Source organism: Pipistrellus hanaki, assembly GCF_964339955.1.
Source record: "Pipistrellus hanaki genome assembly, chromosome: 2".
NCBI lineage: Eukaryota > Metazoa > Chordata > Mammalia > Chiroptera > Vespertilionidae > Pipistrellus > Pipistrellus hanaki.
Window position 1 is genome coordinate 3,133,293 of NC_140504.1, and position 24,050 is coordinate 3,157,342.

General features: G+C 41.1%; 1 protein-coding gene across 11 annotated transcripts in view; it reads left to right on the plus strand.

Annotated features, from left to right (window-relative positions):
• DYRK1A (dual specificity tyrosine phosphorylation regulated kinase 1A) overlaps positions 1-24,050 on the plus strand; it is a 120,674-nt gene that overhangs the window by 86,119 nt on the left and 10,505 nt on the right. For 6 of the 11 annotated variants that reach the window (XM_084873611.1, XM_084873610.1, XM_084873608.1 and 3 more), the window contains 7 exons: positions 896-1,092; positions 6,929-7,048; positions 8,894-9,082; positions 13,101-13,248; positions 17,123-17,409; positions 18,520-18,666; positions 20,543-20,683. In XM_084873611.1, the coding sequence (XP_084729737.1) occupies positions 896-1,092; positions 6,929-7,048; positions 8,894-9,082; positions 13,101-13,248; positions 17,123-17,409; positions 18,520-18,666; positions 20,543-20,683 (1,229 nt within the window). The remainder of the gene's footprint in view (positions 1-895; positions 1,093-6,928; positions 7,049-8,893; positions 9,083-13,100; positions 13,249-17,122; positions 17,410-18,519; positions 18,667-20,542; positions 20,684-24,050) is intronic. The other 5 variants (XM_084873615.1, XM_084873617.1, XM_084873614.1 and 2 more) reach the window with 1 other exon arrangement.

Sequence of the window (24,050 nt, forward strand, 5' to 3'; positions counted from 1 at the left end):
GCTTCAGGCAGTACCCTGCTGCTGGGCAGTGCTGTCGTGGTGGGCGATGGCTATTTATTCAGGGAGACAAGCTCAAGTGTGCCGGTGCAGAGTTTGCTGACCAGGGTTCACCTTTGCTTTAGGCTTTAGTCTGTGATAGCCAGTTTGGATGAATATAAGAAGGTTTTTTTCCTTCTTGAAGGAAGAATTAACTTTTATTTGTTAGCTGCCAATACTTTTAGAGACCCAAAGTGTTTATCGTTCATTTCTTCAGTAAGAGCCATGATCATGGGTGTCCCAGCCTCCCTGCGGAGCATTACTGGCCACTCAGGCTTGTGATGAGGTTGCCAGGCCCAGGTGCTCTTAGGAAGAGTCCAGAGAAAGCAGCGTCTTGTGGATTCGTTTGTGTGTGTCATGTTCAGCCTTTAATTCCCTGTGTCGGTGGTGAGCACCATGAGAACAGACCTTTCAGCGGGTTTGGGCTAATGGAGATGTGGCTCGCCATGCCCCTGGCAGGTGCAAAGCCGCGTCTTAGCCATGTTCTGCTGAATTGTCTTCTCAGGGTCCCAGGCCATTGGAGAGCCACTTGACACGATTTACATAACTCATGGTTCTCAGTTGATGAAAATCTCATATATGAAAATAAATATTAAAGATTATTCTTATTGCTTTATAAAAAGGAACTATTTAAGATTTTTCTCTTAATACAGATTTATAAATATTCATTTGATCACTATATTTTATATCTTTTAACATAAAGCTGTTGTGTCGGTGACATATTGTTTGTAGTTCTAGAGGTGTTTAATGTCATTGAACACCCTAAGGTACTCGTTTAAAGAAATGCCAGATAGGCCCAAGGATGCCAGCACCAGCTCCGAGTACATCCTGTGACCAGCCCTCCCTTGTCTTCTCGCAGGAGGAGAGACTTCAGCATGCAAACCTTCATCTGTTCGGCTTGCACCGTCATTTTCATTCCATGCTGCTGGCCTTCAGATGGCTGGACAGATGCCCCATTCACATCAGTACAGTGACCGTCGCCAGCCAAGCATAAGTGACCAGCAGGTTTCTGCCTTATCTTATTCTGACCAGATTCAGCAACCTCTCACTAACCAGGTAAGTTCATGACATATCAAAACAATTTGTTGGAATGGTAGTTTATTCCTTAAAATGCTAAATAGGCAAAATGCTTTAATGATTTTCAGTTTTACATGTCAAGTGGGATTCTGGATTGACATAGTATGATGTTAAGTTTGCAATTAAAGAGGGGTTTTTTTTCTTCTATTTCACTTAAAACATACAATGTAATCACATAATCTTATTCTATGACAGGGAAGGAAAAATATTTTCCTAAAGAATATTAAACTGAAAGCTTATTTTTTTGGTTTTGTTAATTCTCTCATGAGGATATTTTTCCCATTGTTTTTCAGAGAGAGAGTGAGGGGTGGGGAGATAGAGCCATCATGTGTGAGAGACACAGTGACTAGTTGCCTCCTGCATGTGCCCCACTGAGGGTGGGGAGTGAACCCGTAACCCAGGGACTTGCCCTTGACCGGGAATCAAGTCCTCAACCCTCAGTGCTCGGGCCGATGCTTTAACTATGGAGTAACTTTGGCCAGGGCCCAAAAGCTTATTTGTATAGAAAAGGGTGGTTAAGTAGAAAAATGTAAATTATAGGAGGACAAATCAGAGTTCATTAAAGCAAACTTACATAGCTGATTTTATGCTTTTACTAAAGGCCTGGTGCACAAAGTTCGTGCACACGTGGGGGCCCTCTGCCTCGCTGGCGATCGGGGCTGATCAGGGCCATCTTGCCCAGTCCTGATCGGTCAGACCCCGGCAACAAGTTAACCTACCAGACGGAGCGCCTGCTCCCTCGTGGTCAGTGCACGTCATAGTGACTGATCAGTCAACCGCTTGGTCAGACGCTTAGCATATTAGCCTTTTATATAGAGAGAGATAAAAGCTACTTTTGTATGCATATATTTATAAAAATAAGGACAAAACTCCTTAAATTAAAACAAAAATACGTAATGCAAATTAATCATACTGTTCATTTTGATATTTAGACAGAGATTCAGTGTTTTTTCATAAAATACTTAGTGTAAAGAGAGTAAGTGCTGAAATCTCTGGATATACATACATACATATATGCACGTGTATGTGTATTTTTCATGATTTCCTGAGTTATCTGCACCCATTACATTGATTTTGCTTTTGCTTTGGGAGAAGTTTCGACTAGCTATAGTTTGGCAGTTTCTTTCCTCACTGGGATTGAGTCTATGATGAGTCTGAGAATGGCTGTTTTTCCATGTTCTTGGGTATTTGGTTTGCCATTGTTTTGTTTAGGTCTTTTAATATATCAAGCGAGGATAAAAAACTTAGAAAACTTCAAAGTATTTCTCATACTGGATTATTTCAAAGTAATGTGTTTGGCTACAGTTAAATAATGTCATTATTAGGGGACAACATTGTATGTATTATAATAAGATTTTGTCACTAGTTGAGCTTGCTTTTTATTTATGAAGTGTGCATGTGTACTATGAATTATGGCAGGACTTAAGAATTTTTTTATGCAGTATATTTATATTGAGAAGTTGGATGTTTGGAATTTGACCAGTCGGTCAGAATGTTCAAGTTTGGAAAGTGTTTAATTGTAAGCCAGAAGAAAATTCTCTGACACCCAAAAAGTAGTAATAGCACAATGATTCCATTGCATTGTATTTTTAATAAGCAAAGTAAAGTACAGTTTATTTTCCTCGTGTTCCAAAGTAGCCTGTCCGGCAGGGTGCCTGTTTCTGTCTGTTTCATAGCTGATGGGCCTGCCTCCCTCAGTGTGTGAGCACAGGACCCGGGCCCAGCCCAGGCGTCTCTGTCTCAGATACGGCGCTCTTGGCGTTCCAGCACCCGGCAGTAGGAGGGCTGGGACAGATTCCAGTCCTTCCAGTTATTTTATGGTTCTTGTAAGGAGGTAATTTAGCAAAGTACCTACTTTTAGTTATAACAGATATCTTGTGGATTATTTTAAAATGAGAGAATTCACTTAGTATTTTCATTTTAATCTGTAAAATACTTGGAAAGATTTATATAAGATTGTCTTAAGTATAATTCATATTCAGTATTTATAATATAAAATAAAATTTAGTCCAATATATCTGCTACACACCAGATTTCTGACCCTAATAAGGCAGACAGATAGAAGGCTTTTTTCCTAGAACCGAAGTGGAAGCCACTAAAACTGGGTGCTGCTGTGGAATGTTCTACAAGCCATGGAACATGGGTTCAGGTTTTTATTTATGAGCTGGTTGTATGCCTTCAGTCAGGCCACCTGGACCCTGCTCTCTGCCACTTGAATGTAAGATTGGGACCTCGACTAGGCCAACCCCTTTAAGTCAGCTTGCTGAGCTTGTGGGTCTTCTGAGCACCATGGGCTTTCAGCGTGGAAGGGAAGGAAAGAGTTGTCCTGATTCTGTATATTCTTCCAGGTTCGTGGCTGTATGAAGCAGGAAATGCCGACAGCATCTCCGAGGGCTGGCCTTGAGTCTTACTAACTTTGTACTGAGTATTTGGAGGAGTCATTTCCTAGTTCTGGACTTGTGCTGAAGTGGTGACATTACAGGCTGGTCGGAAGGCTAATGCTTTTTGTAAACAGAATGCACCTGGTGTATATATATGAGTGCCCCTGAGATAATACCTTCTGCTGCCAGGGGCATCTGAGAAAGCAAGGCATTCAGAATCAGCCAGTTGATTGGCCTTTCAGGCAGTCTGGCCAGTTGTGGGAGAGGTTACAGTATTTTGTGAAGGGCCAAGCACACAGCACACACGCATGTTGAATGCAGAAAAACACCACTACTCAGTCAGCATTACATTCATGCCCAAGTTGTGCTATGATTGTGTGATCTTGGTGTTTTGAGTGAACATAATTTGTTCTTGAAATATGTAGTCGGTGGTATATGCTTTTCCAAATGTTTGAAATACCAGTGGAATTATAAATGGGCAAGTAAAAATCTTATATTCGGGATTTATACATAACTAATTTTAATAAATGCATATGCTTATTTTATTGTCACTTATTGTGCATGACAATTATTTTGCCTAACAAATAGCCTAAAAATGATTCAGCTAAGAGGGTAGAACAGAGGCTAAAAGTGCTGAGGGGTTCCCAGTACAGTGCTGTGGTTCAGAGCCCAGGGGAGGTGTGAGACGCCTCCACGCCTCCCCTCACCAGCATGCTGCCCTGGCTCCGGGACGCGGCCCAGTGTTTACTCCAGACGCTCAGGCTTCTCATTGGTAAATGGTTTTGTGAAATTTCACAGGGAGCTCTCCTCTAATAGTCCGAGCAGCTTCTTGCTAAGTAAATTACCAGCATGAAAATAATGCCAGGGTCTTAAAAAATAAAAAGGAAAGATGCTAAGGGAAATCTCTTATTACCTTAAATGCTCATAGCATTTATTCACATAAAAATAATTGACGTGCTTATTACTGATACTGTCTATTCATTAAGTCTTCAAGGAATAGTGTACGAAACCCAGGATGGCTAGTGATGGTGACTATAGCTGTACCTATTATTTATATTTAGAAAAAGAAAACTGTATATTAGAAAAATTAATCAGATTTTCTTATTCTTACTCTTTTCAGATAGTTGTAATCACTGGAGTTTTATTTTTTTTCTCCATAAACCTTATTTGGAACTTTAAGACGGAGAGGATCATGAGAAGAGATAATTATTAACAGTAATTCCATGAATTTTATCAACTGGATAACAACTTTTTGGAGTTTAAGTATAGGTGCAGAGGAAACTAAGGTTAATGCTGGTTAAAGAGAAAGTACAGCTAGGTGACTGTGTGATAACGCTCTCTTCATACCACAGGGATGGCGATTTCTCCTGTCCTGTCCACTGTCGCCTTATAGCCTTCCTCTCTGGTTTTCAGACTTGATTAATTATCCCAAGACTCCAGATATTTCTGGAGATGATGCTTGGTATGAGGTCGTTACTGCCTCTGCCCTCAAATTGGCCCGAGGATCCTTTGAGAGGGGCTGCATCAGCAGCTTCTGACTGTCGCCTTGACTGGCATGAAGGCCTGTAAGAGCTAGAAGGACCCCCGGGAGCTAGTGGTGGTGACTGTAGGTAACTTCATGTAACTGATTGGTTTTGAGGATCTAGTGATTGCAAAAGGCCTGTTGAGAGCCTGAGTGGGGCCCGAAGAGCAGGGTTAGGATGTGCTAGTTGCAGCGTTCCTGTCTAGCAGGAACTCACAGTTGAACTCTGACTGCCTATGGGATGATGAAAGAGAGGTGGCTTACGATTGAGGATGGGGGGAGTGAATAGAGTATGGTTGAAATGAGGTGTTTTTAAAAAAATATATATTTTATTGATTTTATACAGAGAGGAAGGGAGAGAGATAGAGAGTTAGAAACATCGATGAGAGAGTCATCTATCAGCTGCCTCTTGCACACCCCCTACCGGAGATATGCCTGCAACCAAGGTACATGCCCTTGACCGGAATCGAACCTGGGACCCTTCAGTCCCCAAGCCAACGCTCTATCCATTGAGCCAAACCGGTCCCGGCTGAAATGAGGTTTTTAAAAGACAGTTTTATTAGCTGTAAGGTGTCCTGTGGAACTTGTTTGTGGTCACTGCCTATTTAATAAAGAGGGAATATGCAAATTGACCATCACACTGTCACAAAGATGGTGGCACCGATAGCCATAAGATGGCGGCACCCAGTCCCCTCAGCCCTGCTGGAGTCCCCCAGTCCCAGGGGGCGGCAGGCGTGCCTACTGCCAGAGTTCCCAGTCCTTTCACAGAAAATTAGTTGCCTCAAAAGTTGGTTAAGCTTCTTAGGACAGAAAGCATTCAAAATCTTTGAAAAGGGAATTCCCATATTTATAAAAGTTTAGATTAGACAATTCAAGGTTTTTTCCACTACAACCTCCTATGATTTTGTGATATTAACATTCTGAATTCACATAGTAGCAGTTGTATTGTGTGTAAGCAGATATTATTTAAAGGAATGGCATTATTATTAAAACAACTCAAACCACACTGTTTGTTTGTCAAGGACATTCTGTGTGATTTTCTAAGTGGCTGGAGTTAATGCCCCTAAACAGGCAGTCAGACATCCCCCGAGGGGTCCCAGGTTGGAGAGGGTGCAGGCCGAGCTGAGGGACACCCCCTACCCCCTGTGCATGAATTTCGTGCACCAGGCCTCTAGTTGTAATCATAAGTAAGGATATTGATAGGTATTATGACTCTGTTTGTTTAGTCAAATATTTATTAAAAACCTACTGTGTGCCAGATACTCTTTGAGGCAAAGGGAATACAGTATTGAACTTCCTGCCCTTGTGGAGGGTTCCCTTGTGGTGGAAGGAACAGGAGGAAACAGTGGAAACGTGTAATCTGCCTGATGTGCGTTGGACAGTCCCAGAGCAGGGAGGGGGGTGTGGAGGCAGGCTGCACCCCGTTGTTAAAGAACAGAGCGGGCTGCAGCCTTGCTCACAGGGCTGATGTCTGTCAGAGCGCAGAGTCTAGCTGTTGGGAGTTGCCCTCTGCAGCACCAAGCCCCCATCCTCCTCCACGGCCAGCTTCGTGCTGCCCCGAGTCCGAGTGAGGCCAGGTTTTAGGAGTAATCCAGAGGATGTTTTCACTGGGCTGGTCAGATGGCGGAGAAGCCCGCTTGGGCAGCACTTCCTGAGGCTCTTAAACCAGGCTGTCTCTGTAATCCCACCGTCCATTTGGGGAGCAGGATTGAAGCCATGGGTAGCTGGGCATTTACTGCAGTTTCATTGGTTCGTTCCAGTGGTCTTCCTCAGTGGGATCTGTTGACAGAAATAACCGAGAGAACGTATAATCATTAATGTAGATGCCTTTTTAAAAGATAACGGGATACGGAAGAGGGGGTTTGTGCTGGTACAGTAAAGTTAAAGTGCTAGTCTTTTCTGTCTATTTAAGGTGATGCCTGATATTGTCATGTTACAGAGGCGGATGCCCCAAACCTTCCGAGACCCAGCAACTGCTCCGCTGAGAAAACTCTCTGTTGACTTGATCAAAACATATAAACATATTAATGAGGTAAGACTATTGATTTGTTATGACAGCATCTCTCTTGCAATGGAATAGGGAAAAGTTACTTTGTGACCTATTTAAATGTACTAAACTTTTTTTTTTTTTTTTTTTTTTTTTTTTTTTTACCCCGGTGATTGTCATTTGGATGGTTTTTGTGAAGACTGTTAAACTAATGATTTATAGACGATATAATTATGTGAAAGAAAGAAGATATACTAACAAGGACTGCAAAAGATTTACTTGTGGATAGTTTCCCCCTTTTTTCCAGAGTTTTACCTAATAAATGCTGAGCTACCATTTTTTTTAAATAACTTCTCCAAAACAAGCAAGGGCAGCATGCGGGCACAGTGACTGCTATAAAAGTATGCTTCTGTTAGAATTTTGCTTAAATTTTTATATACGTATCTGTTTCTGCTTTTGCCGTGGATGTCAGGAAACTCTGAGATATATTTAATAACTAGTTAACAAGCACTTGGCCTAGTGTATTTGATCTAAATTTCTGTGGTTTTAAGTTGTCTTTTTAAATTTTATGGGTGTTCTTTTAATAGTAAGATATCTAAAAGCCTTTTTGGGTGGAAGTAGGTAGGATAAAAAACATAGCAATTCAAATTACTCGTCTTCCAGGTTGGCTCTTTGCCACCAAAAGTCATTTTTCTAGTGTCTGAGCCCTTTGGCTTGATTGCCATTTGCTACTTAGCCTCAACGCCAGCTCCGTTATAATTCCTGAGGGAGCTCTGGAGAAGAGCACACGCCTGTGCTTCCTTCCCGCCCAGTGAGAGTCCTCTCTGTTCCCATCGGAGCCTATCCTCTCCAGCTGTAGAGCCATGTAGCTAGAAAGATGTTCTATGGAGGTGTAAATTTTACAGCACTTGGATGCTCCTTAATGCCAGTATTATTATATTAATGTGACAAGGTAAAATCAGAATGAATGCAATGAGGAATATTTCTGAGTTGAATATTACACACAATTAATGTGTTATAAAAGATATGATGCCAAACTAGCTTTTGAATATTAAGAATAGCTGATAAATTGTTAATAATTTATCAATGTCAATTTGTTAATATCTGATAAATTAAAAAGCCACTGTTAATCTGTTGTTAACAGTAACTTTGTGAAGCTAGTTTTTAAATGTAGTGCTACCTTATAAACTAGAGTTTTTCTAATGTTATTCTGCGAAACCCTAATTTATAATTGCTTTAAAGTTAGTTACCAATTACTTGGACTGTTGCCTAGTTCACCTGTTTTTTGTTTTTTGTTTTGTTTTGAATTGATCTTAGAAACTATTTTGTAAGAAAAACGGATATAAGGAAAATAAACCAGCCTGTGATCGGCCTCCAGGCTTCTGGTCCTTAGTATCGGGCGGGGTGAGGTGGGAGACAGGATGCTTCTCACTAATGGTTACATTATTACAGACTTTAAAATTGAGCATGTCTAGGACGGCCTTTATATTAGTAAAACATCAGTTATATACATTTAAACTTTCATTTCTAAAATCTTGTGCCTTATGCAACATTGACTGCTTGCTTGCCATGTGTGCCCTGACCGGCAGTAGAACCTGCGGCCCTTTGGTGCGGGGGACAGTGCGCCAACAAGCTAGCCTCACTGGCCAGGGATAAGCAGTGTAACTGTGAGGTGAATTTTATTGTAGACAATTTTCACTGGTTATGTATCAGTGCCATGGTATGATTCAAATAGCAACTACTGAAGTTTTTTATTTTGTTTTTTGTATTTGTCATAAAGAGTAAAAATTCATTAATTTCCTATAAGTAGCAGATTTGTCTCTTGATATATGCCCCCCTAATCCACAGTGTTTTTAGTTATACAATAAACACCATATGTTCTCATTTCAGGTTTACTATGCAAAAAAGAAGCGAAGGCACCAGCAGGGCCAGGGAGACGATTCCAGTCATAAGAAAGAGCGGAAGGTTTACAATGATGGCTATGACGACGATAATTATGATTACATTGTAAAAAACGGAGAGAAGTGGATGGATCGTTACGAAATCGATTCCTTAATAGGCAAAGGTTCCTTTGGACAGGTAATTTAATGGGAAATGCTGGATTTAATAAGTTTCAATTTCTTAGTGAATGATGTTATATGCTTTCCTCAGTGGCATAGTTTTCAATGTTTGTAAATAGATCTAAACAGTGGGTATGTGTTTGGATTGGCATAGCTCTCTAAAGGTAGTACAGTGTATCAGCTGTCAAAATCCCTGGGGACCTTTCTTTCTTTTTTATATAGCTACCAAGTGCTTATGTTACTAAGAGATTGATTTATATATATTGATTTTAGAGAGGAAGGGAGAGGGTGGGAGAGAGTGTGATAGAAACATCAATGAGAGAGAAACTTGATCTGTTGCCTCTTACTGGCCCCCTACTGGGGATATAGCCCAAAACCCAGGCATGTGCCCTGACCAGGAATCGAATCGTGATCTTTTGGTTCATAGGTCGATTCTTGCCATTGAGCCACACCAGTCTGCACTGAGAGGTTGATTTTAATCACAAATATGGGCCTGCGGTTCATATGGGCTTTGTGTAGTCTATGGCTGATTCTTTATTACGAATGCTAGAGATAATTATCCCTGTCTGGTATTCCTCCTCAAGGAGCAAAGCATTACTAGTTTTTAGCTGGCACGGCAGGTGCCCTCTCCCTCCTTTTTGGAGGCTTGGAAAGCCAGGGGCTGTGCCCTGGGTTTTTCTCTCAACTCATCTTCTGTCTGTCAGGCCTCTCCTCCTCCAGTGCCCACAGCATTCAGCATGGCTCAGTGTAATGGGGTCAGTTGGGTGCATTAAGAGGATCATTCAGGGAGCTTCTATCAGGAACAACAAGGAATTTGGGAACACCAAGGAAACTCTTTGTTTTTCTTCATTCCTGGCCTCTTTCTTTACCCATAACTCTCCTTTCCTCACCTGCCCGCCCCGCTCCAACACAAAGCACAAAACCTCACTACAGTAGTCTCTTTCATCAGCTGTGCTCAGACCAATAGCTAGCCAGGCTTCCTCCCTGCACCTTAAAAAGCGTTTCTGTGGCTGTGGGTCCCCAGCTCTTTGCACTGTAAGTTCTTTCTCACTGAGTCTCAGAGCTCTTTTTTGTTTGAGGTGTGATTTACTGTTAATCACGGAATATTTGTCTTGCAACCTTTGTGCTCTGAGTCAGTCATTAACTTACAGTCCAATTACTTCTTTTGACTTCTTACTGATGAGGATAGAAGGGGTCTCAAAATGACTCATCCTGAACTACCTTTTAAAATTTTATTTTGTTTGTTTTTTGTTTTTCTTTAAGTATGGGACCTGCGTGCATTTACTAACCTGTTCCTACCTGGAGAGAAAGGAACATATAGCTCTCTTTAACCTGTGTGGAACACATTCGTCATTTGCCAGTCTTACCGTGCTTAGGACAAAAAGTATACTGCGGGCCGTTAGCAGCCACAGGTGTAGACCCAGAAAAGTCTATGGTATTCAATAGGCTTGAAAGGAAACAGGAGCAGGATTGTTAGAAGACCTCTAGGACTTTGGTGTGGCTTTGCCAGGCCTTGATGTTCCATTTATATGTCTGTCCCTTCAAGGGATTTTAGTGATTTTACATAATGCAGGGCTTTTTCCTTGATTTGTAACCTCGTTTTCTTCTTAGCCAGAGGTATTTCAGTGTGTGCGGAGTCCCCCTTTTATGAAAGTGCTAGAGGCCCAGTGCACGAATTTGTGCAACTGTGGGGCCTGCTTGATTGTGCTGAAACTGGCTCTGTGACATCCCCTGAGGGGTCCCGGATTGCAAGAGGGTGTAGGACAGACTGAGGGACCCCATCGGTGCACAATAGCGGACAGCAGGAAGTTGGCCCGCTGGAGAGGGACCATGGGAGGGCTCCAGGGCATGTCCGGCCCGTCATGCTCAGTTCGATCAGCCGGACCCCAGCAGCAAGCTAACCTACTGGTCAGAGCGTCTGCCCCCTGGTGGTCAGTGCATGTCACAGGCAGTGGTTGAGCAGTCTTAGCATAGCATTAACTATTATGCTTTGGTTGGTTGAACGGATGACCAAACACTTAGCATATTAGGCTTTTATTATATAGGATTATTTGTTTTGTTAGAAACAGCTCTTGTTTCTCTCTCAAAGTTTCTTAAGGAAAGTTACTTCTGAAACTGCTTTTGAGAGTGATTCTCCACACCTTCGATACAGGGATTGTTGTCTCCACCTTGAAAATTACACCAACGTGTAAGCAATTGCTGTCAGCAGGATTTTTTTACTTGTGTGATGTCCACTGTGAAAATTATGGCTATGTAGCCTACTCTTTAAACTTCACTTTCCCTAAAAACTCAGTGTCTGAGGTCAGAGTGATGTTTTCTTCCTCTTTCATTTTAATTTTCTTCTACTCTTAATTTCTGTAAACCTATGACAATGTAGGCCTCTTTGACATAAAGCTTCACTTCACCAGGCCAGATTGATGCCTCTCTCCTATGCTGTTGGTGTGCTCTGATTCAGGACTGCCACTCACCAGACAATGTCCTCCATTGGCTCCGTTAGACTCTCTGAAGGCTCCGCCAGACCCTTGTTAAATCAGGGCTCCTTCACTTCGTTAGCCGATGGTTTTCCTCATTGCATGTTGAAATGTCCCTGGGAAGCTTGGGGGGGGGGGGGGGGGAGGGGAGGGAGGTAGGGGGGTGCGGGGGAGAACTGATGCTTAGACTCTATACCAATTAACTCAGAATCTGTGACTGGATTCTGGGCATTGGCATTTTCAAAACCTACCTATTAAATGTGTAATTCAGGGTTAAAAACCATTGCTTTGGCATTCAACGGTTAACTATTTGCTAAGTCAGTAAATAGTTGGGCCCTGTTAGTGGCCTTTGTCCTGGATTCTATTGGGATACAGGCACCGGCACAGGCAGCTAGTCAGTGTTCACAGGGCAGTCTCTGCCTTAAAAGGCAGTAGGTAATGGTTTTCAGGATGGCTGGAACTGGAGATACTGCACTTTTCCCTCCACGTTTGATTTCAGCTGAGCCATTTATACTGTCATTGACCATCTCTTTATCTTACGTAAATCTTGGAACATACATTCCGTTCTCTTCTGTAACTCAGTGGTACTCAACCTACAGGGTGGAATCACTTGTAATTCTACCTGCACCCCCAGACTTTCTGAATGTGCAGATTCTGTATGATGTCATAAATACAACTTATTTAATCAGTTATAGTCGCTATTTCTGATGGGTAGAGATAGTTTCTTTTATCTATATTGATTTCTTAATTTTTATGTAAATCTCTTTGTTAACATGAAACTCATTTTAAATGAGTAAATTTAAAATGAGAAGTGTGCATGGTGATTTAGTCATGAACACTCCTGACCTTAGCACTGATTCTCATTTTAAAACCATCAAAATTCTCTATGACATTTAGTATATAGAGGGATGGGCAAAAGTAGGTTTATAGTTGTGAAACACAGTTTATTCTTGTATGAATTAGTATATTATTTTCCATACAAACAACTGCAACCTTCTTTTGCCCACTCCTATATTGTGGAACTTTCCTGGTAATTTATATTTGATTTTTTTAGTGGAAACTAATCTTTATTTTATATGCCTATGTTATCTTTGAAACTATAATTTAAAGTTAGAAATTTATCTACATTTTTCAGGTGACTTAGGACTTTTGATATATTTTACATTAACACTTAGGATTTAAACCAGGTTTTGTTTTGTTTATTTCTCATTAAAAGAACATAACAGAATTGTCTTACAGTGTTATTTAATAAGATGAAAAACCAAAGCACTTGTTAAAATTTATTTTTGAAACAGGAAAATAGTTGATCCAATTTTGTTAAAGTTATCTATTTTGTAGATATTTAGAAATACTATAAGGATGCAAAAGAAATTCAATAGAAAAGATTGACGTAAAGTGATTGTAAAGTAGTAAATGAATGATATTGAATGGAAAGGAATAGGATCTCTTCTAAGTAGGAACGTCATGAAATGAGTTAGGTAAATGTACAATTAAGGTGAATTGTAACTGCTGGGAAATTGTTGCCATTAGTGAAACAGAGAATTATTCCTCTTTCTTCTCTTTTAGGTTGTAAAGGCATATGATCGTGTGGAGCAAGAATGGGTGGCCATTAAAATAATAAAGAACAAGAAGGCTTTTCTGAATCAAGCCCAGATAGAAGTGCGGCTGCTTGAGCTCATGAACAAACATGACACTGAAATGAAATACTACATAGGTAAACAAACAGGGGACAGAGCGGTGTGCCTAATCCAGGCCAGAGATTTGAGTTAGTGGTTAAATACTTTGATTTTCTCTTTAACCTGATTGACTAAAAACTCAGTTATTTCTGTTGGTGGGCATAGATTTATATAAGGTACCTGATCTGGCAATAATATGCTAAGTTTTGGGGACTGTGCATTATAAAGGGCAAACAGTTTAGAATCAAATGAGAATAGTGACTTTGGAGGGTCAGGGAGACTAAGAAGTCCCATTTGTTTGCTTTAGTCATGGACATTTATCCAGGAAATCTTCTTCCTGATAACTTGAACCATTTCTAATACAGATCAGTAATGAGAAGTAAAATAGTATGTTTGTTCATAATGGTTATAGAACCATTTTTGGTATGGCTGAGTCAAAATCTTAGCTCCTCCGGCTGTTTTTAAGTTTGGCGGCATTAGAAGCTGTTGGACTGATTACAACAGAAAGGAGATAATAGCCACCATTTATTGAACTCTTACCATATTCTTGTGCTTTTCCTGTATCATCGATAATAATCATAGCAGTCCTGTAAGGAGAGTGGGAGAATGTTTATTCACAGTGGTTTGTATAAAGAGGAACAATGCCCCAGGTGCCAGGGCTCTGGAGACAGGATGCGAACCTATCTGCCTGACTCCGCAGGCTGTGTTGGTTTCATTGTCATGTGGTGGTTTTCTATGAAAACAAAATGAGACAGAAGAATTAGGAAAATAGTGACGTCTAGGGCTGATTCGTACATGGGCAAACATTTAATTATCCATTCTTCAAGGCTCTTAACCAAATCTAAGATGCCCGTGAGTGTGAGATGCTAATAATTTATGTGCTACCAAGAAACAGTTGCTGCCCAGGATAAATATAAGATGCCATCAGTTTTATGATAGAGACCTTAGAATCAATTAATGGTAGAAGTGCCTGTAGGTGTATATTCATAGCAATTTAGATTCAGGAATGCTGGCTTTACTTAATAAACATGAGGTTAAATTTTACTTAGCAAGCTCCTTTTTAAGAAAATATGGGAGGACATTGTGGTGTTAAAGGTTTCATTAGTCCCCTGAATGTGGTTGAAACAAGAGAATGCATGTTACAGGTATAATGTTCTGATACTCAGGGTAGATTCCATTTATGAAACGCCCTTCACTCCCCATCGTACAATTAAAGGATCTTATGCTATTTCTTTTTCTTCCTCGGGTTCTTCTCTTTAGATATCAGATATAATTGATAGTAATACCATTAGGGTTTAAAGCCTTTTTTACTCAGACTTACTGGACATGTGCTGTTCGCTGTGATTATAACTTAGTATAAGGGTAGCTCGTTTCCACAGAAGGGGCTTTAGCAGCTCAAGAAGGACCTCCTAAGGATGCTCGGCTTACAAAGTGGTCTCTGGACACGCCCTCCTCCTCCTCCTCCTCACTCTTGTGTGTTCTATTTTGAATGTTTGCTAAAGTTGAGAGAGAATGTTGATGTGTTACTGTAATATTTTAACCCTGCTTTATTGAAAGAAAACATGGCAGGCATATACTAAGTACTCAGTAAATGTTAGCTACTCAGCTCTTACATAATAACAGTGATCATTTTTGTTTTTGGTAAACTGATGAATGATCATTAATTGTATAAGTCATTACAGATATTCTTTTGGATGAGTTTTTAAGTTCTTTTAGGAGGATTGTGAATGCAGTGTCACAAGAAATTGAGGTTCTAATATTGGAAAACAACAAATAAAGAACTTCAGAATTAGATGCAGACATACCAGTAGAGTTGATACCTTAAATTTAAGGTGACTGAAAGTCCTATTGCTCTTTTATATTGTAAATTATAATGTAAACTAGAGGCCCGGCACATGAAATTCGTGTGTGTGTGTGTGTGTGTGTGTGTGTGTGTGTGTAGGGGTTCCCAGTCCAGCCTGCACCCTCTCTAATCTGGGACCACTTAGGGGATAATCAACTGCCGGTTTAGGCCGCATCCCAGGAATGGGGCCTAAATTGGCAGTCAGACATCTGTCTTGCAATTCGGGACCTCTGGCTTCTAACCACTTGCCTGCTGGCCTGCCTGATTGTTCCTAACCACTCTACCTGCCGGTCTGATCACCCCTAACTGCTTCTGCTTGCCGGCCTAACTGCCCCTCCCCCCCCTTTCTCCCTGCTGACCTGGTCACCCACACAGCCCTTTTGTTCAGTCCTTTGGTCATTCCTCACTAACCCCCCTGCCGGCCTGGTTGTAGGTAGCCATCTTGTGAAGGTGCAAGGGTTAATTTGCATATTACCTCTTTATTATATAGGAGGGTTAAAAGCATTCTAATCTCAGAGCTTCTTAGAGGGATTTTCATAATCACACTGGAATTCTGACATCAGTTACCTTTGCATTCTTTTTGTAGCTACTGCTTACTCATTAAAACTTTTGCATGGATCATTTCTTGGGTGTCGTATTGTCACACTGGTGGTGTTTTTAGTTTTAAACCCGTGAACTTCAGTGATTAAGAGCAGATGTTATACATTCTTATGTAACATTTAAGGATTCTTCTTATTTGCGAAGTGTTGATTTCTACTACAGACTCCTACAGAGTCATGTAGTATTCATATTGAGTTGTTTGTGCTAATTTTAGATCATGTGTATCAGGAGTGATCTAAAAGCAGTATTGTTACCAGGACAACTCATTGTGTCCCCTTCCTCAGGGACCAGCCAGTGAATACTGGCACAGTTACTCTAGACTAGGGGTGTCGAACTCAATCAGAGAAGGGGCCAAAATCTAAAATCCAGCCTAAATCGCGGGCCGAATGGTTTACTGAACAGTCATAAACTGACAATGTCATAAACTGACAGCGGAGTGCAGTGATGACAGCGCGGTGTGGGCCACATTGCAAGGCCTGGCGGGCTGGATTTGGCCCGCGGGCCTTGTGTTTGACACATGTGCTCTAGACAGATCTGCAGAGAAACCTGCTTTTGTGTGCAGAAGACCCAGATGAAGGCACCTGTGATAAATGGTGGTTTCCTATCACTCCGTTTGGTGTGTGTAAGAATAGGATAGTGAAGGGCAGCTTTTATTGAGTGACCTCATCTGATGTGAAGTCAGTGTTAATACTTAAAGTACAATCTTTGAAAAGCTTCATAAGTATGAACCTTTATAGAGGTCAACAGGGACAGCAGTAATGTGTTCTCTACTCTTTCCTCTTCATAAGTCTGCTTATAATTCCTTCTTGTAATTGAACTTTCTTTTGAAGTTTTTCCAAACCTTCAGTATTGCAAAAGATGTCCCATGTATCAGTTTGTTGAACATAATCAAATGCTTTATGAACTATGCCTTCTGATGCCTGATTTTTAGACATTTGCTATATTTGCTTAAAAGAAAGAAAAATCTGTATTTTCCTTTGACTTGTTACAGAAAATGACTAGTGAAACCTAAGTGTCAGCCAAGCAGATTGTGTATATATGCCACAGCCTGCCCAGAGAGGGCTGCCAGGACAGCGCTACTGCAAACTGAGGTCCTGGGTGGCACTCAGACCAGTGGTGAGGCGGGCACCGGAGCTGAGCGCGGGCAGTCACTGCTGTGTTCTTAGGGCTCTTCACCAGGCTGCTACTCATATTTGTAGACCTGAGTCACCTTTTTTAAAACAAGGTGTTTTGGTGGTACTTCTTCCTGGCAGACAGTGCACCTGGTTCATTCAGCACATGAACAGTTTAGCGGTTTTGAACGGATTAAAGAATTTGCTGCTAGTGCAGAATGCTGATCTCCAAATTTTAACTTGATGTTCACTCTGCATTTGACATTGTAATGTTATAGATTATTTGAGAGTTCATGCATACATTATTCTCATTTTATTGGTCAGTGTGTGATTTAAACGGAAACTCTTCTCTTTCAGTGCATTTGAAACGCCACTTTATGTTTCGAAACCATCTCTGTTTAGTTTTTGAAATGCTGTCCTACAACCTCTATGACTTGTTGAGGAACACCAATTTCCGCGGTGTCTCTCTGAACCTGACGCGGAAGTTTGCACAGCAGATGTGCACCGCGCTGCTGTTCCTCGCGACTCCAGAACTTAGCATCATTCACTGTGACCTGAAGCCGGAGAACATCCTCCTGTGCAACCCCAAGCGCAGCGCCATCAAGATTGTGGACTTCGGCAGTTCCTGTCAGTTGGGGCAGCGGGTGAGTACGTTTTGGGAGTTGGGAGTTACATAGAATCACGTAAAAACAGTGGCAGTAGGTATGTGAGAGATTAGCAATGTGGACGCAGTGCGGAGGTCATTACCGGACGTGATTACTAGCTGTCAGGTGGGAAATAGGTCGTCTTAGTAGCAGGGAGTCTTTGGGGCCTACTGATGGTGCTAGCTTGTAAAAATCCGGAAACATGTAGTTCTTCCTGGTCTCTCTGAATGAGGCTTTCTTTCCGAGAGGCCTTGAGGTTGGGCTGACCTGCCAGTGGGACATGAGGCGAAGCTTGGAGACCGTGTGGTCGGAGCCACAGAAACACTGGTTAGAAACGACATCGCATTGCCAGCTGCTGGTTTGAGTGTTCACATAGAAAGTATACTTTGAAGGATTTTGTTTCCTGTCTTTTTTCATAAAACTTTCTTTGCTGATATTTCTACATATGAAATTACAATGGCTAAGTGAAGATAAATTGGTCTGTGAAGACATTTCAGACTTCTTCATTGAAAATAACCCACCTCAATACTTTGTTTTCTCAGAAGTCTTAGATTGAGATGGGAGGGGACAGGGCAGAGAAGTGGTTAACCAGAAACAACTCCTGATTGAGTCTTTATGTGGCAGTGTCTCTAGGATTCATCTGGGATACAGTCTAGTACACATGCCTGGATTGTCCATACAGTGGACCTAAGTTAACCTAAAAAGGTTAACTTTCTAAACAGTTTAGCTGTTAAATTAATGGTAAACCCAGTGCCAGCCATAGCAACAAAGAATAATTAATAGGAAAATAACTTATTCTCAATATTTTCTTGTAATAAGGCCTCATTATTTGTTTTAAGATGTCTCTTTTTACAAGTTAGGACTGAACTAAATGAAGGACTTGAATTGTGCATAGTTTGCATTTCACAGGCAGACTAGCCATTTCTGGGACATGCTTAGTTCTTTAAACAATATTCATAGGTCGTTTTTAAAATCAGGAAATGGAACCCTAATTTAGGAGCTAGATAATTTTTTTTGTTTTTTGTTAATATTAGATCAGTGCTGTTAATCCAATATTGGCTACAATTAGAACTTATTTTGTAATTAATGCTGTTTTGCACTGTTTTTCAGATATACCAGTATATTCAGAGTCGCTTTTACCGGTCTCCAGAGGTGCTACTGGGAATGCCTTACGACCTTGCTATCGACATGTGGTCCCTTGGGTGTATTTTGGTTGAAATGCACACTGGAGAACCTCTGTTCAGCGGAGCCAATGAGGTATGTGGTGGATTGCTTTGAAAATTCTCTTTTCATAATTTATTTTTGTTTTTAGTCTGACAGAGGAATCTGAAAATTGTTTTTTTTTTTTTTTTAACCAATGTAATCATCCAAATATTAGGGTAGTTTTGAGTCATATTATCAATTTTTTCAGTTATTATATAATGGTGATGTGGGAAGTGAGAACTTTTAATCTGCTAGTAAAGAAGAACAAAAAATAAGAAAATGTTAAGTATCTTGGTACAAATTTTACAGATTTTAAGTATAATAATAGAAAATGATGATAATGAAGGCATGAGGGGCAATCATTCAGGGAAAAAGGAGACATATATAATAATTTATACAAACAAACAAAAATCATAACCAATAGGGTTGATAAGATATTGAGTCTGAATAATTTAAGTTAAATTAGTATTAGAGTATTTTAGAGCTATAATTCTAGTAATTTTCTAGTCCACGGGTTTCTGTGTTGTGTGTTAGATTTTTGAAGGTCAGAGGGCAGTGCCTGGAAGGGTAAGGGAGAGGCCAAGTCCCACGCAGGCAGAGGAATGAGCTTTCATTAGTTTTAAAACTACTCACGAGATGGTTAAGGGGAAAGGGAGTCAAGTACATGGCGATGGAAGATGATTTGACTTTGGGTGGGTGCACACATGGAATATACAGATCATGTGTCATAGAAATGTACACTGGAACCTATATTTTTTAATTAACCAATGTCACCCCAGTAAATTTAACTTTAAAAATAATAATCTGCCTCCTTAAAAAAACCTGTGTTTTTTTATTTTTAAAGAAAAGTTAACCATTGTAGCTCTTAACCAGTCCATTCATTATGAATGAGAAAAGAAAGATCAATGAGGTTTAATGATTGGTACTGGGTTATACAGCTGTTAATAGGCTGAGCTACTGTCTGGCAGTAACTGCCATAGTGTGTGTTTCTTCTTGTTTTAATATAAATTGGTATAAAATTTACTGTAAATTGGCATCTTTTCATGGGCTTAAGCAGTGTCAGGGCCACCTGGAACTTGTGGCTTCCATCTCACCTTTGGAAATGCCAGAGTCCGTGGACCCCTTCCTTCCCCGACGTTTGTCCTCTCTCCCGCCTGTGTCTTCTCTGTGCCCCCTCCCGCTTTCTGACCCAGCACACATCCTGTCTGTTCCTTGGAAGCAGTAGGCCCGTCAGCGGGGCCTGTGCATTGTTTGCCCTGAGCCTGACATGCTCCTCCAGAAAGCACTCGCCGTCCTCCTGCACTGCCTTTGGGGTGCTCCACAGCGCCGTTCATGGCCCTGGGCTGAGTTGTGCTGCCCTTCCTCACTCCCATCCCCTTTTGTTTTCTCCATGGTTCTTGTCATCCGACATAATACGCTTAGTATTCTCTTAGTGGTGAGCTCTTCCCCTGTCACATAAACTTTGTGGTAGGGAGTTTTGTCTGTTTTGTTTACCACTATATTCAACTGAGCATGGTTTCTAGCATGTAGAAACGCATTATTTGAATGAATCTGCACTTACAAAAGGGTTTATTAGATCCACACTGTATTAAGCCCCTGGAAATTTTTGTGTGGTCATTTAACTAAACTTCTAACACTCCCTCCAATCCTTTTTCTACTTTGTTTCCATGACCACCTGACATACTTACACATACACAGGCTTATGTGTTTATTCCTGTGTCTGCTCTTCCCCTGAAAGGTGGGCTCCCGGGGGGCAGGGACTTGTCTCTCGGGTCATTGTTGTACGCCCATTGCCTGGAGGAGCGCGTGGCACACAGAGGATGCTCACCTTACTCAGTTGTAATTCATGAGTGAATGGACGAATCAGTGAGCAGAAGTAGGATGTCTACCATAGAAATTACAGGTGTTTTTGTTTTTATTTTTAATACAGGTAGATCAGATGAATAAAATAGTGGAAGTTCTGGGTATTCCACCTGCTCATATTCTTGATCAAGCACCAAAAGCAAGAAAGTTCTTCGAGAAGTTGCCAGATGGCTCTTGGAACTTAAAGAAGACCAAAGATGGAAAACGGGTAAAACGGGGACATATTTTGTGGAGCCTTTGTTATTTCTTTCACTGGAGTTGTCTTAATAGCTCATTTTGTATTGACTTGAAATCAGTGTTAGAGTTGGCACTTTCAGTAACTCAGGTATATAATTTTTTCAAAAGCTGGATATGGCTTGACCTGAACTGTAGGGGCCAGTGCTGCTTAATGGTCAGAGTTCTCTCTGGGGTTCATTATGACAACTGCATGTCTGCCTTCGGACAGCTGGCCAAGCCCCAGGGCTGGGCTCAGCAGTAGAATCAGTAAGTTTGCCCTTTGTTTCTCACCACTAGCGTTTATAGTAAATTCCCAGTTAATAGTCCTGCAGCTGTGGACAGTGGCAGTCATAATTGCAGTAAATGGATTTTTTTTCCCGTTTAGATGGGAGAAAAAGATTTTTTACTTGAGCAATGTGTGACAAGAATATGAACTGACTAGATGGTTCTTTGATTGGCTTTATATTCCTAGCTTGATGACATGCTTAACAGGAACTTCACATCTCTAAAATCTTTAAAAGTGAAGTTTTGAAACATTAGATTTGTTTCAGTGATTTTTTTTTTTTATTTGAGAGCTTTTTTCAGATGCCTAAACTGTCTAATTAGTGATTTACCTTTTTGTTTTATATATCTGAAAATATTCATGTATTTTGTAAGCTAGCTTGTTTTATTACAAAATGAATATAACTGTTAAATATGTGATTGTGTATGATATATAACAGACACCTTGTGAGTGTAGTTTCGCTTTTCTGACATTTAAGAGGTTTTATTTTTGGTTTAGTTTTTATCTTGCCCTTGCATTTTAGCGACGCTGCCACCATGTGCCCCTCCCAGGGAACTGAAGATTATTGTTGGCTTTAATTCACCTTCATATAGCTTTGGAGCCTTCACTTCTAATATCAAGTGATTTTTTTTTTTTTTTTTTTTTTTTTTTTTAGAATATCTTAGACTATACATATAATTGTATCTTTCACGACTGATTTCTAACTTACTGCATCCTGCCTTACTCTACGACCCAGGCAGTGGACTGTCCAGCAGCTAATTATGCCCCCTCCCCATAAGGAAGGATGGAAAATACCAAGCGAACATCCGGGTCTTTTCCCTTCGGTAACAGTGCTGCCCGTCAGGACCCGTTCCCACCGAACCACAGCACACGGGGACCCTCCGCTTCGCCCGCGTCCACGGCGGCCCTTCCCGCTCGGTTTCCGTTGGCATGAGGGCATGGAACCTACTTGTTTCCTCTCTCTGCAGGCTGCTGTTTCTTCCTCTGTTTGAAGCTGTCTTTCCCCTGTGCTATTTTTGTTCTTTTTCTAAGTAAAATGTTCATCCCATCCAATTTCCCAAATCTCTACCACAGATAACTCACTATGGGCTATAGCCTGTTATTTCTTCCAAATTTGGGCTGTAATTATTATTTTTCATTATTTCCCTTCCTAAAATTAAAAGTATTTTAACCTATATTTAACTATCTTTTTATGAGATTTTCCATAGCCATAAGTAGCAACCAACTTAAGAAACTAAATTTTTAAAAGTATAAAGTGACTATTTCTCTATGAACAGAAATAGATTTTGTTTAAAAAAAATGACACAAACCAACACCCCGCAAATCTACAGCCTAATGATTACATTATGAAGGATGTACAGGAATTTTAACCATAAGTGATTTTATTTTTACTTTTAATTTCTCATTATGTTTCATGAGCCCATTTTAGCTTCCTAGTAATGAAGCTACTATATATTTATTTTTTCCTTTGGTGGAGAAGGGGGATAAAGAATTAAGACTATGAACGATGCTGTTTTGTTAAAGTATCATTTTTATACAATTAGGTGCATTCTCATTCCATGTTCTTGAGTTTTAATCTTTATATACTAGAGGCCTAGTGCACAACATTTGTGCCTGAGGGGAGAGGGGCGGATTCAGCCTGGCATGGACCCTCTCGCAGCCCGGGAGCTCTTGGGAGATGCCCTACCGATGGCTTATTCTCACTTCCCATGAGGAGTGGGCCTGAGCCATCAGTCGGACATCCTTCGCACTGCCGTGGAGACGGGAGAGGCTCCTGGCACCTCCGCTGCACTCGCCTGCCATGATCCTGGCTTCTGGCCGAGTGGTGCTCCCCCTGTGGGAGCGCAGTGTTCTGCCCCCTGGTGGTCAGTGCGCATCATAGCAACCAGTTGCTCTGCCATTCGGTTGATTTGCATATTAGCCTTTTATTATATAGGATAACATATCTACTATCTAAAATAGGGGTGTCGAACTCAATCAGAGAAGGGGCCAAAATCTAAAATCCAGCCTAAATCGCGGGCCGAATGGTTTACTGAACAGTCATAAACTGACAATGTCATAAACTGACAGCGGAGTGCAGTGATGACAGCGCGGTGTGGGCCACATTGCAAGGCCTGGCGGGCTGGATTTGGCCCGCGGGCCTTGTGTTTGACACATGTGATCTAAAACAAGATATACAAGGTTGGGCAAAAGCAGGTTTGCAGTTGTATCGTGACATTCTTTTGAGTTAATACAACTATTATAATAATCATAACTTGTATGCATTTTTCCATATGAACAACTGGAAGCCTACTTTTGCTCAGTCCTTTATTTCTGCTGCCCCAGAAGTTTTCTCCTGACCCCTTTCTCTCATCTCACCCCTGCTTTCTGATTTCTCTCATCAAAGGTTAGTTTTGCCCATTCACAGGCAAAATTTCTATAACTGGAACTCCATAGTATTTATTATTTTGTTTCTTTCACTTTACAAACATTGCTTTTGGAGACTCGCTCATATTGTGTGTCTCAGGAGTTATTTTTTTTTATTTTTTTATTTTTAATATATTTTATTGATTTTTCACAGAGAGGAAGAAAGAGGGATAGTTAGAAACATCAATGAGAGAGAAACATCGACCAGCTGCCTCCTGCACACCCCCACTAGGGATGTGCCCGCAACCAATGCACATGCCTCTGACCGGAATCGAACCCGGGACCCCCCCAGTCTGCAGGCAGACGCTCTACCACCGGTTCGCAGGCAGAGCCAGACCGGTTTCAGCTGGTGACATTCTTGTATAAATCTTTTAAATATATGTTTTCATTTTTGTGGGGTCACTAACCAGAAGTAGAATTATTGCCAAGTTTTAGGGAATATGTGTGTTTACCTTTGTAAGAAAACACTACACAGGATGCTAGTTTTATCATTTCACCTTCCTACAGCGAGAGGGCTCCAGTTGTGCAGGGCCTTGTTTGCTTAACTTGGAATCGGATCTCCGCTGTCCGTACAGTGTGTGAGCGGTGCTGGTGGGGCTGTGTGTACAGTGTGTGTACACGTGTGAGCGGTGCTGGTGGGGCTGTGTGTACAGTGTGTGTACACGTGTGA